Consider the following 16135-nt stretch of genomic DNA (forward strand, 5'->3'; position numbering starts at 1 on the left):
TCAATTTTGCTGTGAACCTAAACTGCTTTTAAAAATAGTCAAAAAAAAAAAAGCTAAGGAGTGAGCCATGGTGACTTTCTAGCATCTAGCATGATGGCCAAAAGTAAGCTGCTCTAACTGAATGGACTCACACGGCCCAGGACTCCCAGGAGGTCTGAGGCAGACAGGGGGTGTGCCAATGGGACAGAACAGCAGGGAGGCCCTTGAGAGGTTCTGTGTAAACTTCCTGCCTTTTCCACTTACCTTATAAACTCCCCTGTGCTGTAGTCACATTTGAACACGCCGCGTCTCCGTTAAGGCACACTCTGGGAGGGGTACCCTGGGATGCATCTGTGTTCCCATCATAACCAGCTGAGGGTCATCCCATCAGGGCTGCATTTCAGTCCATCTTGTTCAGTGAACTCTACCTGTATTCCTGCCTACAGTCACGGGCTGGGTACAGTGACCTCTGAGAGGACACCGAGTGGCAGCCACTTGAGCTCATGGGATTCCTTCCCAGGTCTTTCTTAATATTTAATTCAACCCATTTCCCTGGGGCTGGTGGTCTTCCTCTCTCTAAAGAACGACACTGCCATCTGCTGGCTGGATGCACAGGAGGGACCTGACGCAGCTGTGCCCACGCTGCCAGGGTTTGCTAGAAAGTCTCTCGGTCTAACTCCCCGAGTAATGACCTCCTGACCCCTGGTATGCCATACTTTGAGCTCTGGAAACCCCAGGCTCTCCTTCTTATGGTTTTCCAAGTATATCATGATCCTTTTCTTCAAAAAATGTTCTCTTCTTCAGAAACATGTCCTCCTCACAACCAAATGACAGGGAGATGCCACCACTAACCTCACTTTACAGAGAGGGGAATAGGGGCTCAGAGAGGTTGTGTTCTTGCCCGAGGACTCACAGCGAGTACGCGGTGTGTGCAGCTCCACAGTCATCGTCTCATTCGGCCTCAAGGAGCTAACAGTCCAGTAAGACACAACTGCTGCCCAAGACCCTAATTCAGCCACACATGCTCTGTTTTGGGGTGTTTTGTTTTGTTTTGTTTTTTGGTTTGGTTTGTGTTAAATTGGTTATGAATGTATAAAACCTAGGATATGTTACACACACACACACACACACACAAAGGAGTTCCACCTTCTCTTTAAAATCACGTTTTCACGCTTCTCCTGTGAGTCTTCGTCACATGACCAATCCGCTGTAGATGATCCCTCCACCCTCCTCACACAGGACACTGGCTCCTCCCTCCCCCCCCACCGTGGTCCAATCCCATCAGCTCAAACCCTGCCCACCTGGCACTGTTAGTATTTTTTTAAACGTCATTATTGTTCCATTTAGCACAGATGCAAAAAAACACATAAAAGAAATTCGAGGTTCAATGAACTATAACAAACACCCTTGTCACCACAATCCCACATTATTCCATTTCTTCTGACCTAAAATGTGGCTGTGAAAAACTTCTCTTGGAAATCTCATACTTTTTCCACTATAAATGAGTGGATCATTTGTTTGACTACTAAAGGTTTTTTTTTCTCTGAAGTACAGTATATTTTCCTGATGGTTATTTGGGGTCCTCAGCTCTGCCAGACACCCCACTGCTCCCCTCGGCTTCCTCCTGCACAGATGCTGAGGATGCACTCGGTGGTTTTCACCGGCTCATGTGAAGGGTTTGTGAGGATATTCATCACCTTTATTTGGTGTAAATCTCGTCCACGGGTTTTAGTTTGCTATCCCAGCTTCTCTGTGCTTTTATAGAGTGATTTGAAGGGATTCAAAAACTATGACACAACTGTCACCACCTTGCCAGAATCTGCATGTTTGTTTTCAAATCTGATATGTGAATTTCTCACTCTCTGTAGTCCAACTGCTTTCAGGAACTAGAAAACACATTAAAATTGCCATGCACCCACCCTGCCCTCCCAGTACCCACTTCCGTCTCCCCTCATTGCTAACAGCGCTTGAAAGGTGTCACAGTGCTGCACATGCGTCCTCACATCATCGCAGGTATAAATCTCCAGCTGCTGGGAAACAAGGGCAAAACCTCCCCCGACCCCACCCCCCGCTTGTGAGTGCAACTTCCCACTCCTCTCTGATGAGAAATGACTGTTACTGCTGGGCAGCTGGTGGCGCTGCCTCTCTCACGGCACTAGCAACGTAGATGGATTTGTAACCAGAGAGTGAATGAGAAGCCGCTCCTTCCGGAAGTCAGCCCCTGGGGCATTCACAGCAGAGGCCCCACATCCGTACCCTTTTTTGAATTCTATCTTGTACATAAAACTTCAAGAGGGGATAAAGTAAGCAAGACAAAGGGACAAGATCAGCTTCCCTGTAATTCTTCCGTAAGTTTAGCATAATGCCTGTTTTTGAACCCAAATTTTTCTTATCATTTATCTGAAAGTGAAGAAGATTCTTTTAATCCACACTGTATCTCCCCATCATCCCCCTGAGCTCTTGCACATTAGTTTTATTTTGGTCCTTGGTCTTTCTGGGGCATGCCTAGTTTATGGCTCTTGGACTTAATGCCAAAACATGCAGGTCCAGGCAGGACGCTCCAGACACCCGGCACCAGGAAACTTTGCTTCCTGGGTTTGAGCCAATTAAATCAAACTTTGTTCTGAGGCTGCCTTGGGAAGTGACAGGCTTAACAGCCTAGTGAACAAACGGCGGAGCTGCTGTCACACTTGAGTTACAGTCTGTTTAAACTCAAACCAACTGCAATTCACAGCTCCCATCTCATGAGAGAGGGAAAGTTTCAGGATATCCTAAAGGGGAGGGCCCCTGACTTCTAGAGACATGATGGATGAGAAACACGATTAATAAGTTCTATCACTGGAGGAGAAACGTCTCTTAAGTCTGATCATATTATGAACCATATTAGAAACATGAGCAAGGGTGAACCAAAAGCATTCAATAATTGATCTTCGGTGGATCAAACACACCCTGTTACTGTGAGGCCCCGCTTCTGCTTTTTCCTGGCCTGGTTACAAATATAACCTGAGAAGGAGCTGTCTGTCTTGCTTCCTCCCACACAGCACGTTGGAATCAATGATCCTTGAGAGAAAAGAAGGCAGGAAGGGTGATGGAAATGCTGACAAATATGTTTTTAGGTATTCTGTCCATTTGGGCTCCCTATGTGTAAAATTTCCTTTGCTGCCTCCCTGGTTCTGAATGGTAACTACAGATGAGTTCACTGCAGCTGGAGAAAGTAACAGGCATTAAACACTGCCAAGCACGCTCTGGTGAGAAGCCAAAGTATGCTGCTGCTTATTCATCTTTCACAGCCATCCAAATCAAAGATGTGGTTTAAGATTTAATGAGACTGGTTTTAAAAAGAACACTACCATTCAACAGAATAGTCTACAGTCATTAAAAATAATTAGATCTATACGTATCAATATGGAAAAGTGACTTGGCTATGCTGCCAAGTTAAAAAAGCACATTGCAGGGGAAGGGTATACCTCACGGGTAGAGCATGAGCTTATTAGTATGTACAAGGTTCTGGGTTCTATTCCCCAGTACCTCATTAAAAAAAAAAAAAAGCAAATTGCATAGGTATAGAATGGCCTGATATTTGTGCACACATTCTCATTCTATATATTACTGATGTATTTCTTTATATTCTTTCTTCTAGAGAAAAGAAAAAGAGGCTTAGAATTAAGCCAGCAAATATGCAGGGAGGCTGGGGATCTCTGCCCAGAGGGCTCCTTCCCCCCAGAAAACATGCCCTGGAGATGAGCTCGCCCCACACTCCGGGTGGGCAGTGCCTGGAGGAAACAGACAGCGGAGACCAAGCAGGTTCTGACATTTTATTCACTGATCGTAAGTACAGTCTCGTGTGCGTGAGGGTGACCGTGGATGATGGACTAGCACCTGGAACGTGACTGTCGCTGAGCACTCCCTGCTTCGCCATCGCAGGCCAGGGCGATGCGCTGCGCTGCTCCGGGCGTCTACCAGTCGAGCGTTCGGCTTTGTGGGGCCCCTCCTCCTGGGGATGCAATTTATTCTTGGCTCATTCTCAACAATTTAAAAAAAATCATAAAAGATTGAGCATTTGCAAGAAAATATCAAAGAGGATGAGAAGATTTTCAGTCCAGAGTCTAAAAGTAAGAGGGGAGGAAAGGTAGGAGAAAAGGGGGGATGTCAGGGGTCTGCCAGGCTTCTTCCTTTCCCCAGAGTGTTGTTTTCCTAAAAGCCAGGGCAGTGTTAATGCTGCTTGGAGATGGGCTGTGTCTCTCTGATGAGCCACTCGAGAGCTTCCTGGCGACCCTGTCTTTGCAGTTCCTTCCCGATCACGTCCCTGCAGGTCAGGTGGTAATTGTTGAGCCAGTCGCGCTGCAGAGGGAAGAAAGTCAGACGCGGGGCTCAGCATCACACCTTTACCGAAGGCCACGCAGCAAACAGCAAGCGGCAGCCCCTGTGCTGAGATCACAGGATGAGAGTAAAGGAGCACAAAACCCTCTCTCCCTGCTCATGGACAAGTGACTTCCTTGTGTTCTACCTCCCTGGAAACAGATGGGATGAGGCCATGTGGCTTCTGGTGAAAATGCTCCCAGCACAGTCTACTGTGCGTGGACGGCAGTGACTGTGAGGGAATCACAGACACGCAACGACAAGCCATGGCTGTGGGCTCCCCTGAATGCAGAGACAACTGTAGGCAGGTGTCCCCTCAGCAGCATCCCTGGAAGCCCTGACAAGAGTCATGGGGCTGGGTTCTCGGAGCTCCTGCACCCACCCTGCTTGCTTCAACTGCTGTGAAGACATGCCTGAGGCTGTCCTTCCAACGCACTGAGTCTTCTATCCTGCAACCGCCTGCAGAGCTGCAGAGACCAGAATCAGGCAAGCCCACGAGGGTCCTGAGAGTGGGGCTGTCTAGATGCACCCAAAACCTCTGCTGGTCAAGGATGGAGGTTCTACAGGGTGGGACTGGGAGTAAGCTGGACCTGATGGCAAAGGTTCTGTGCGTGTAGAAGGTGAAACCTCCCTGTGACAAGGAGGGGAGGATGAAGGCTGGAGGGATGCAAGTTCTACCAAGAGGACAACAGCCCACTCTCTCCGCTGTCCATGAAATGGGCCCAACCCCTTCACATCAGACAGGTGGGGTGGTGTTGCCAATGGATTTGACCCAACCAGGACTCCAATCTCTGCTGAGAAGAGCATACCAGCCCCTGCTGGGAGGGCTGGGGAACGGGCAGGGTGGTATCAAAAGCAAGTGAACGGCTACATGTCAGCAGCACGGTCAGGCAGGGCTGTAAGGCAGCCTGAGGTCCAAAGCAGCTCAACAGTGAAGGAGCCAGGAGCAACCCTGGGGCCACAGACAAACTCTCAAGACCCTTGTGGTTGCGGGGAGGGGAGAAGGGGACGTCGGGGCAGCCTCAGCAGGCCTGGGCAACATCCCAAAGGCCCCGGTAGTCTGTAGGGCCCATGTTCATGTCCAACCAAACTCCTCTGCCGCCACCTGGTGACAGATTGATGGGAATGTAGACCCAACCCCAAAACTCCCTGAAGTTTCTAAGACAGTCAGAAATGGCAAAGGGCAATGAGTGGTATTTTAAAAGCCCAATGGACAGAATCTTGTTGTGGGGTATTACTATGCCTTAGGACAGAATGAAGCCCCAGGTTTACTGAGTGGAATATGGGAAAAGAACCCTTTTGCCAAAAGAGATAATAAATATGCTCTGCTTGGTATATTAAATACTGTCCACTACTTGTTATTCATGAAAACTTGCTAATGATCCCAAGATAAGAAAATATTATCTGTCCTATAAAAAACTAATTGGTTAAAAGACTAGTTCAGTGAGTTGGGTATGTATGGTACAGCAATGAACACTGGACCAGACAGAGTCCACTGGTCTTCATCCAATGTCACGGGGTGGACTGAGTCACAGGGTAACAAAACTCCCTCAAGGGAAAATGGCCTCGCGTACCCTTCCTCACGCACTACGTCCCTGGAAAAAGTGGAATGTCATGTGCGAGAAATGCCTCCTGACGGGCACATTCCGTGTGGACAGCAGGGACCTAGAATTACGTGGCAGAAGCCACAGCCCTGGGCTCCTAAGAGTGCAAAGTGACTCGTTACTGGAGAGTCCCTTGCTAAGACGCAGGAAGCTGTGCCTGAGGGCCATCAGAAAAGACTGGTTCCTTGGGGCACAGGGTTTTAAGCAGGGTGGCTCGCCCACTGCCATGTGCTCACCCTCTCACCTAAGCCACCCCTGTGGGGACTGGAGGAGAGAGTCTTCCTGCTGAAGAGACACAGCTGACACTCTGCTGCTCACGGGCTGTTTCCTGTTCTGTACCCACCGGCAAACTGAATAAACCAGCATCAGCAGGGCCTGGTTGGTCCTGTGAGTGGAATGTCTGGCTGAAACGAGTGCCTTGGGGGTGAAGGAGAGGTGCCCAAGGGTGGGGCCTTCCTCTGTCAGCCCTCTGTGAGCTGGAAGAGGCAGAAGGGGGAGCGAGCCCTGGCTGGGAGAACCCCGTTCCACGTCCCGTAGAAGGGAGCTCCTCAGCGCTCAGAGGCAACTTCCTCTACTAAGCTCCAGCGAGGATCCATTTCTGCCTCAGGAGGCACTGGAAAGCACCCGGGATGTCTGCCTCCTATAACAAAAACCTCTTACTCCTGGAGTAACCCTGCACGTTTGTCCTCCCTTTGGCTCCTGCCAGCCATTTGCTTTTTGCCGGACTTCTGACCACCTGCCTTGCTCTGGAATTTATGTCCTTCTGGCTTCTGTCTTCCTGGCTTGGGAACTATTTTGTCTGTCCAGGGCCGACTATTTCTGCCTCATTTTTGACCCTTGTCTCTGCTCTGACCTTCATCACCTGCCTGGTCCCTCAAGCCTTACTCTAGATTCTTGGGCCTGCCACCTGGCCTGGCCTCATGAGCCTGGGGACCCACACTAGGATGTGAAGTGGTTTCAAGACCTGTCACCCTCTGAGCCTGACAGGTGGGCACTGCTGTGCTTCTGCTCTGTGAAGGGCTTCACTGCCTGAGTGACCACCTCTCTCCCTGTCTGTGTGAAAACTAGGCGTACGATAACAGAGTTTGCTTCCCATTTCCTTAATGTTTCATGCAACAGAAGAAAACAATCTGGCATGTGCAATGGCCAACAGGCCCCACCACCCATCTGGCTTTTTGTAAGAAGACACATGGCCCATGTTTGCTAAACACGCCTCAGGGAAGCTACGGCCCCTGCCCTCCTGGACAGCACTAGCACAGCATTCCCACCCACAAAACCCCACAGGCCAGTGCAGACCTAGGGTTTTCAGACTCAGCTGGCCTGGATTCTAACTTCAGCGTGAGCACGGGGGAAGAACAGAGGGTGACCCTCCCCACAACACACACGTCTGCCCTCCCCCAAGACTCCCATGTTACCTCTTTGTTTGTAAGAGAATCCACATCTATCATTTTGGTCTGTATCGGAACCAAAGTTAGAGGTTCAAAGGTCAGGCTTCCCCGGTTATTGAAGTTATACTGTGGGAGAAGGAAGAAAACAGAAGCTTTTCCTCCTCTGCACCACAGTGAACCACCAGGAGGCCATTCCCCCCAGAAATGACCATCCCTTGGGGTCAGGTGTGACTAGGCGTCGAGAAGCGGTTAGTGGGTCACCAGTTAAAATATGCAGGAGGCACGATGACAAAGCTGATGCCACCTTCCAGGAGCTGCTCTGCTGTGCCAACCACACAGCCTGTGCCATCAGGAAGAGCCACACAAAGAGGGCTGAGGGGCTCCCAGCCGCAGGGCCACAGTCTCATGTCTGCTGTGACAGAGGAGGCCGGGGCAGGCCGCGGGATGTCCGGACGCGGGGACATCTCTGGTTTGAGTTCTTGAGACTTTGCTAAGGCACAAGCCCCAGAAGATCACTTTTTTTTAACATCAACCATGCGGCCCGCCCATCAGGTGACAGGTAACAGGTCTGTCCCGAGCACGTGGCTTGGAACAGCCGGGGCGCACAGAGCATGTCGGGTCTCTGTTCTGGCAGGGCCTTTGGGAGTGAGGGGAGAGGCCACTCAAGAACAGTGACTTCAGCGTGGAAGCTGAGAGCAGACCCTGCAGTCAGCCTCCTTGCAGGCCTAGGAAGACATTTCCCTCCAACTGTTCTATTTCCGAAGTCACCCATGGAGGAGGAGCACACAGGTCTTCTAGGTAAAGCCTAGGACCTGAATCCTGCGACATCTTGGTTATGTGATGGGGAGAGTGTGAAACACCTGTCTTCCAGACGGCACCACGCCTAGTGTATCATCCACCTGAGGGGCCTGACCCAGGGGATAATTCAGGCTTCCTCAGCTTTACCTGATAAAAATCATCTGGGGTGTTAGTCTCCAGGTCCCAGCCCTGGAGATGCTGCATCAGTGTCTGGAAGGGGCCTTTAAATGAGCACCCCCAAGGCAGAGCAGGCATCACAACAAGAAGCTGCCTCCAAGAAACTCAGAGCCCCAGGTAACATCCAGCAGGGGCCTACCTGGGGCTCCCTGAGTTCGTTTGGGGTCCCAGTTCACTAAGGATTTTCTTTCTGGCTTTGCAGAGGAGAAGCAATTCCAGGAAAGACCCTGATATCAGGGGAAGAAGGCTCCATTCTGGCCCCAGAATGGCACACTCTTGGTTCCAAAGACACAAGTCTTCATCTTCCCCCCAAAAAGGAATAAGGGAATTTTAAAAACAAACAAACACATAATTCCTCACCTTGGTCTTCACAGGAACTACCAGGACAACATTCTCAATGCGAATTCCAAAAGCCCCATCTTCATAATACCCTGGCTCTAAAACAAACCAAATCCCAAAATGAGAAGCAGCCCCCAATGAAGAGGTGTGCAGAGAAGCTTTCACTCCTGGGATGACAGTGCTTCCCCATGGGAGGAGGAGACACAGAGGAAGGGCCCACTCAACCCGGGTCAAGAGCCCAGAGGTGCCTCCTCCTCTCACGTGGCCACTTTGAATAGGCACTTGAGGTGCAGGGAGCGAGAGGCTCCGAAGTTCTGAAAACAGCCGCGGAGTAGAAAGTGCAATGACCAGGGATCCGCCAAGTAATTTGTGGTCCTTATCCATAAAACATAATGACGCCAGCATTAAAATACATTCACAAAGATTTGGTAATGACATGGGAAATGGCAATATATTAAGTAAGAAAGCAGAACACAGACATGTCCAGGATAATCTCAATGGTAAAAAAAAGATACATACATAGATAAAAGACCAGAAGCTGACGCCATACCAAAGTACTAAGTCACACTTCCTCTGAGTGGCTGGGCTACAAATGATGTTCCTTTTCTGCTTTACACCATTCTATAACCTTACTTTTTTCTACAGTGAATATTTATCACCTTTATAATCATATCAGGTTGTTGTTTGTCATTGTTGTTTAACTCAAGGTATCAGAAGGGGGAAATTATTTCCAATTTATTTTATAATCATTAAAATATAAGAACAATAAAGAGCTTTCAAAAAGCCAGAGGATCCATGCATATACCCTCTAGGTGAGGGACACCTACCATCAGTGACAATCATGCCCGCCTCCAAGGGCTCGTCGGAGAACGTTTTATAGCTGATGCCACAAGGACCCTCATGAACATTCAGAAAAGACCCGACACCATGCCCTGTGCCGTGCAGGTAATCCAGGCCAGAATCCCACAATGCTGAGCGGGCAAAGGAGTCAAGAAGGTGGCCTGAAAGACATATAAAGAACCACTTGATGATATCTGTACAGTACTTTTCAATTTGCAAAGCACTTTAGAGATTAGATTTGTTATGTTTGGCTCCAGAAGGTGAAACAGAAACCTGCGGGTAAAAGTTCTGGAGGGTTCAGGTTTCAGCCCGGCACAAAGAAGAACTTTCTAACAATTGGAGCTCTTAAGGAGGGCAGCTCCCCAGCCAGTCAGAGCTCAGTCTGAAGTTGGGGGATGCTGGTGAGGGACGGTCACCTGTAGCCAGAAAGGGCCATGTTAAATGCCACAGACATTCCCTTCCCAGCGCTGGGACCCTACTGTTTCAGAATTACAAGGATGAGAGTCTAACCAAACTGCATGCAGGCATGACAGACGAGGAAATGGGTGCCCAGGGAGATGAGTGTGGCCCAGTCTGAGTGGATTCAAGGCTCAGGTCTTGTCACCTCCACATTCAATGCCCCACCCACCATCCTCATGCAAAGAGGTACGTATCTCAAGTCAGGTTCCCAGTAAAATAAATCCCAACAAGGATCCTGCAAGGAGGTAATGGCCCAGCAGTGAAGGGCAGACAGGAGGCTGCACCAACTTCCACTGGGACCCTGAGGCCTTCATGCCCTGCTGCCCTTTCCTGGGAGCCACCCACATGGGACACCCAACACCGTAAGTGGTCAGAAGAGAGGTGCACGGCTGACCCTGGGCCCAATCCTACGCCTGGCCCCCTGGGAGGTCCTCTCAGCTCAGTCTGTGCAGCACTCCCACATACCCTCGCTGGGCCTGAAGTGGGCTGGGGGCTGACATGGCGAGGGATGGACACGTTCCTCCACTCAAACTGGGACATGTCTGCTGCCTAATAAGAAGCCTGCCACGTGACAAAAGGAAACACCTACCTTTGGTTCCAGTCGGGAAAATGGCTGCGCTCACAGCTATGTGGCCCTTGAGGACATATGTGAAGCATTCCTGCCAAAGACAACCCGGGGGCGTGTTCAGAATGGGCACAGAGGCTTTAATCCTGGAGTTTTCTGGCAGTTCAGAAAAACTTGCCTCTGAAGGTTTTCTAGCAATACTCCAGAGAAAACCAGGGGAAAAAGAAACAGTCTAGTGGAAAAAAAGTTTGGCCTTGGTACCAATTTTCCAGAAAATCATGAAATTAAATTTAGTAAAACACAACTGTCTGAGAGATGCCCCCACCAGTCTTCCCCTCATAAGGGACACCGTGACACACTCTATGCCATCTGAGCCTCAGAGAGACGGGGGGCGGGGGGGGGGAGTAATAAAAAGTACCAACGACACTGGCTAACATCTACTGAGCTGCTGCTTTGTGCCAGGCATGATACTGAGCGCTGCATGTTTACTCCCACACTTCATGATGGGGACACCCTTGTCATCCTCACTTTATAGAAAGACAGTCATAAGTGGCAGCATCTAGCCTCGGGGCCAGGTGGTCCTGCCTCAATCTCTGTGCTACTCACCACCATCTATACTCGGGTTGTTCCCTACTGCCAGGACAAGAAAAGTGCTGTGTGGAAGGGTAATGGCTTGCTAGTAAGGTGCAGAGTCAGGACTAAACACACTGTTTAGTCTGGTCTAGAGCTCATTCCACAGCATAAGAAGAGTCACAACAAAGGTATCTGGACCCAAGTAAACTCTTTTAAGGCACTGGTGTCTACAAATGAATGATGCAAGAGACCAACACTGAAATCTGCCCTGCTGCATCACATAAAACCCTCTTCCCTGGACAAACTTCCTGAAGGAGCTCCCTGGGAAAAGACAGTCACTCAGAGATTCAGCCAGTATTTGCCAAGCAGTGACTATGATCCAGGAACCTGCTGGGCTCACAGAACCTTCACAGTCAGCCTGGGAAGCAGGTACTTCTATCCCCATTTTTAGGGATGGTCTAAGTGCTGTGTTCAAGGTCATGGAGCCAGTAAACAGCAGAGAAGATCTGAAGCCCAGTCTCCAGACTCCTGGTACATATCTCTCTACCCTACAGCTGTCTCCTCTTTTCCATGTCAGACAGACCAGAAACTGAGCTGTATATGTATTTCAGAGGGTTCCTAGAGAGTTGAGCCTATAAATAGGAATGCTGAACTTGAAAAAAGAAGGGGAGTAGCTTTCAGAATCAAATCTAGACAGTTTGTAAAAAGCACACATTTCACTACCCTACTCCCATCCCCAAAGAGATTTCCTGACTCCAAAGAAGGCCAAAGCTGTTTCAACCTGAATCTGAGCCCCTTTGACCTTAGCAGACACAATGCTTTTAAAATTTCTCCAATAATTAATTAAATTGATGTCACAAAGCAGGTAAGCCTGACTCCACAGTAATGAGCTATTTTATTGTCCCAGATATAATAATTTTTACTTATCCCTTTTCACAAAAGAGAACTGTCAGAGGAAGCTCTCACCTTCTCATAGGCCGTAGGAGTTCCAAAATGCATGGTACGGGTCACATCTGTGGTTCCATCCCTTTCCAAGAGAAAGGACAAATTAGTTTTCACTTAAAATAAGCTTTTGCTCAAGTATGAGACAGGTGAGGCTATAGAGAAATTAAGATGCTCATGCACTACTGGTGAACATGGAAAACACTTTGGAAAACAGTGTGCATTTCCTTAAAAGGTTCAATATGGAGTTACCCTACAACCCAGCAATTCTGCTCCTATGTAAGCGCCCAAGCAAGGTCTCCAAACTAAATTTTGAGAGGATTAAATCCATTAACTTACATTTATTAAGAGAAAGTTCCACTTAATTAGCTTTTGGTAATTTTAATATAATGTACTGATTATAATATTTTATTCATACTATGATTTTATCATATATCATAACTAACACTTTGCAGTGCCTACTATGTGCCATGTACTGAGAACTCAAAACATATGTCCACACAAAAACTTGTACATGTTATGTTCATAGCAGCGTTATTCGTAACACCCAAAACATAGAAACAACCTCAATGTCCATCAACTGATGAATAAATAAGCAAAATGTAGCATATACATATGATGAAATATTATTTAGCAATAAAAAGGAATGACGTACTGATACACGTGATTACATTGATGGACCCTGAAGACATTATGCTAAGTGACAAGCCTGACACTGAGGTCATGTGCTACGTAATTCCATTTACATGAAATGTCCAGAATAGGCAAACTCATACAGACATGAAGAATACCAGTGGTGCCCTGATTCACTTACTTGTACTGAGCACCCGAGTCAATGAGGTACACCTCATCCAGCGTCAAGGTCCTGTTTGTCTCAGGGACTGGCCTAAGAAAGTTAATTAAAAATTAGTTATCCCACTAACATAAATGCTTCCTGAATCCGGGAGGAGGGAATGTAAGAGTTCCTTGCACAATTTTTACAACTTATGTAAGCCTGAAATTATATCAAGATAAAGTTACCCAACAGGTTAATTATTTCAACTAATATTAACCTTCTACTATTCAAAGACCCAGTTAACCTATCTCTGCAACTAGATTAAGATCTCAGGAGAAAGAATAACCTATTTCTTTACATCTATCTCCACTTGTGTCTGAAACAAAATAAGTGTTCATGAGATAACTGTAGAAGCTTCAAAAATAATAATCAATAGAAGCAATAGGACCAAGCTGGGAAATGGGAAGACAGCAGCCTGGAGCCACTTGTCTTTCTGGGGGGAGGATGTAGGGGTGGCGGTGTCCAGGCCCTTGCCTCAGCCTCCCCTTCCCTCCAGTCCTAACCCCATCAGGGGCCTCCCCACTTGCTTCTCAGACCACCAGACGGGCAGGAGGTGATGTCTCAATTTGGGAGATAAACTAAAAGGGATTGCTGCTGGAAAAGGAGTGGATCACGATGCTCTTAAGCTGGAGCACTTTCTTCAAGTGAACACAAGGTATTTTTTACAGTGATCTGATTTCCCCAAGCCTTTTTCCAGGCGATGCACTGGACTGGGAAAAGCTCAAAGGGACGTGAGCATTCCAAGTCTCTGCCCTGCAGTGGAGAGAGGTTCTCAGAGAGGTTCTCCTTCGTTTCCAGGCACCAGCCCCTCTTCATCAATAAGGGTGCCAGTGGGCACCCGAGCCCAACGACTGATAAAAGACGAGACTTGGGCCTAGCTTCAGCACCCTGCCTGTCAACAGGCTTCCAACAGCCACAGTGAAGAAACACTGAAGGAGAAGCAAAATTCTCCCAGCTTGGTCTGAAATTACTTAATGTGTTAATTATATGCAAAATCCTAGGATAGTATCCAGCCAGGAAATTCATCACCTGAGTTAAATATAAGACAAAAACTGAAGTTCTTTTGGTATTTTAACACTGGAACAGAGGCACTGATGTGAGAGGACTGTACAGTCACAGATGTGACTGTCTCACACAAACAGCTTCAAAATTTGTCCCCAGACTAAAAATTCCAAAAAGCAATTACTTAAAAGTGTGGGTGGCGAACCTGTGTTCAAGGACAGCACAGTGAGACAGCCCGGGTGTTCCTTCACTGATTGTGCACGTCACAGATGGGGAGCAAAGAACTCGAAATGCCCCGCACAAGACAAAACCACGCGAAGCTGAAGCTGGAGCCCAAAGCAAGCCCAGTTCCCTCCCCCTCCACCTCCACAGGCAGATCCAGCAGTCCTAAATTCATCAGTGCCCTTCCTGTCTCACAGGGCAGGGATGCCCAGCTCTGTGCGTCCATGGCGTTCTTGGAGGTCATGTGGTAAAAATCCCCAAAGGCTGGGGAAGAAAGAGAGGGTGCAGATTATCTCCTTAACCATAACAGCGTGTTCCACAACTTAGGGATAAGTGTTTTTGGTATGGAGGTGCTGGAGCTCATAAGATGTTTGCACTAGTGCCTGAAGAAGACTGTCACTGTCGGGGGGAAAAAAAAACACTATAACTTCTAATTGTTAAGATTCAGAGATTGTGAAAACAGATACTGCAGCCTCAGAGTTTGGAAAGAGGGACAGCCTGTCTGACTACATCATGGAGAGTGTCAGTGCCAAACACCTGCACCTAAGAGTTGGCTCCCAAAAGGGAGAGGCATGGGGATTTAGAGCAAGTGAGAGAACATAAGACCTCAAAAGTCTTATTTCCCATATAAGAACAATCTCAACAGACACACGGAGGTGGGCGCTGGGGCCTCTGGCAAAACAATGTCTCTCCCCTGCTCAGGCTCCTGTGCAGAAGCAGCAGCGAAGCCAGGCAGCGTGCTCCTCCGCATGCCTTACGCGTAGTGAATGATGGCGCCATTGGGTCCCGTACTGGAAATTGTTGGGAAGCTCAAGTCCACGAAGTCAGCTTGCTGCCTGGAACAAAAAGACACACAAAGCAGAGCAGCTTAAAGGTTTTTACTGTGCCAAGAATCAGGGCCCTCCCAGCTTCATTTAACCTGCCAAAGAAATGAGCCCAGGCTCATGGGGCTCCCAGACTGAGGCTCACCTGCGAAACTCCTCAGCTTTATCAGCAGCTGAAATCTCCGTCACACCACCTTTGGGCACCTACAAGGAAGTTGCTTATAAACCATCAGGTGTGGTAAATTCATGTGTCACCTACGTATTATATGGGGTGCATTAAAAGCTTACTTTTTCCTCAATTCCCATGTCCCCATTGTCCAATTTATAGGACACAGCTTAAGTCTCATCTTTAACAAGTAGGGAACTTCCAAAGGCTCTTACCAAAGCCACCTAAAGTAGAAGGGTTTCTATCCATTTAATTTTTCACTCAACCATTTTGCCTCAGTATTATATCCTGAAACCTCCCAAAACTTAATACACCTAAATTTAAAAATTCAAAAGCATCCCCATCTAGGACATCATCCTAAGAAAGTGATCTTAGATAAATAAAAAAGATAGATACAAAGATATTATTACAAAGTTTATAGTAGGTACAAAAAAATTAAAAACAATCTAAATATTTGAAAATAGGAGGAATGGGTAAATAAATCAGTCTAGCCACTAAACAGTCTCCATTTGGATCGTTTTTCCAAGACCTCAAAGCACATGGAAAATGCTCACACTATGATACTAAGTGAATCAGATAAACAAAGTACAAAATCATACCTGCACAGTAAGAGACACGTAAAAATGCTTTACATTGAAAAAATGATACACACAAATGAACAATAACCAGAGGGGAAAAAATTGTTACACTGGTAGGAATATGGGTGACATTTTCTTTGTCTGACTTAAGCTACTTTTAAAGAGTTGTTTATACAATACTGAAAGGGAAGATGATATTGTTTAATAACAGCACAAAGAAATCACCTTCCTGACAGCTACAAGGAGTGAAAAGGCAAGCAGCTAATGACCAAGAGTCAGTTTAATATAAAAAGTTTTATGGCTTAAAGTTCAAAATGTACACAAAGATCTTTTTTCTCAATATAATCAGCTTGCCTATAATACATTGAGAGTCATCTTTTCTTTTAATGAAACTCCACTTAGTTACAAGGCAACTCCTTAACCCAAAAAGGATCCATTCTGTTAAGTAATTTCTTCACCCTTGTTTCTATTTTCTATAATTAAAG

The 16135-nt window shown here is 47.4% G+C and overlaps 1 protein-coding gene across 2 annotated transcripts in view; it reads right to left on the minus strand.

The window, feature by feature from the left end:
- Positions 1-3780: 3780 nt before the first annotated feature.
- The window catches only part of XPNPEP1 (X-prolyl aminopeptidase 1), a 51350-nt gene continuing 38995 nt past the window's right edge, over positions 3781-16135 (minus strand). Inside the window, exons 13-22 of one of the 2 annotated variants that reach the window (XM_064488398.1) lie at positions 15052-15110; positions 14841-14918; positions 12838-12909; positions 12048-12108; positions 10533-10602; positions 9472-9645; positions 8666-8742; positions 7353-7456; positions 6409-6470; positions 3781-4320 (exon numbers count right to left, since the gene is read on the minus strand). In XM_064488398.1, the coding sequence (XP_064344468.1) occupies positions 4022-4320; positions 6409-6470; positions 7353-7456; positions 8666-8742; positions 9472-9645; positions 10533-10602; positions 12048-12108; positions 12838-12909; positions 14841-14918; positions 15052-15110 (1056 nt within the window). In that variant the 3' untranslated portion in view covers positions 3781-4021. The remainder of the gene's footprint in view (positions 4321-6408; positions 6471-7352; positions 7457-8665; positions 8743-9471; positions 9646-10532; positions 10603-12047; positions 12109-12837; positions 12910-14840; positions 14919-15051; positions 15111-16135) is intronic. The other variant, XM_031461721.2, reaches the window with a different exon arrangement.

Source organism: Camelus dromedarius, chromosome 8 (assembly GCF_036321535.1).
Source record: "Camelus dromedarius isolate mCamDro1 chromosome 8, mCamDro1.pat, whole genome shotgun sequence".
Lineage (NCBI taxonomy): Eukaryota > Metazoa > Chordata > Mammalia > Artiodactyla > Camelidae > Camelus > Camelus dromedarius.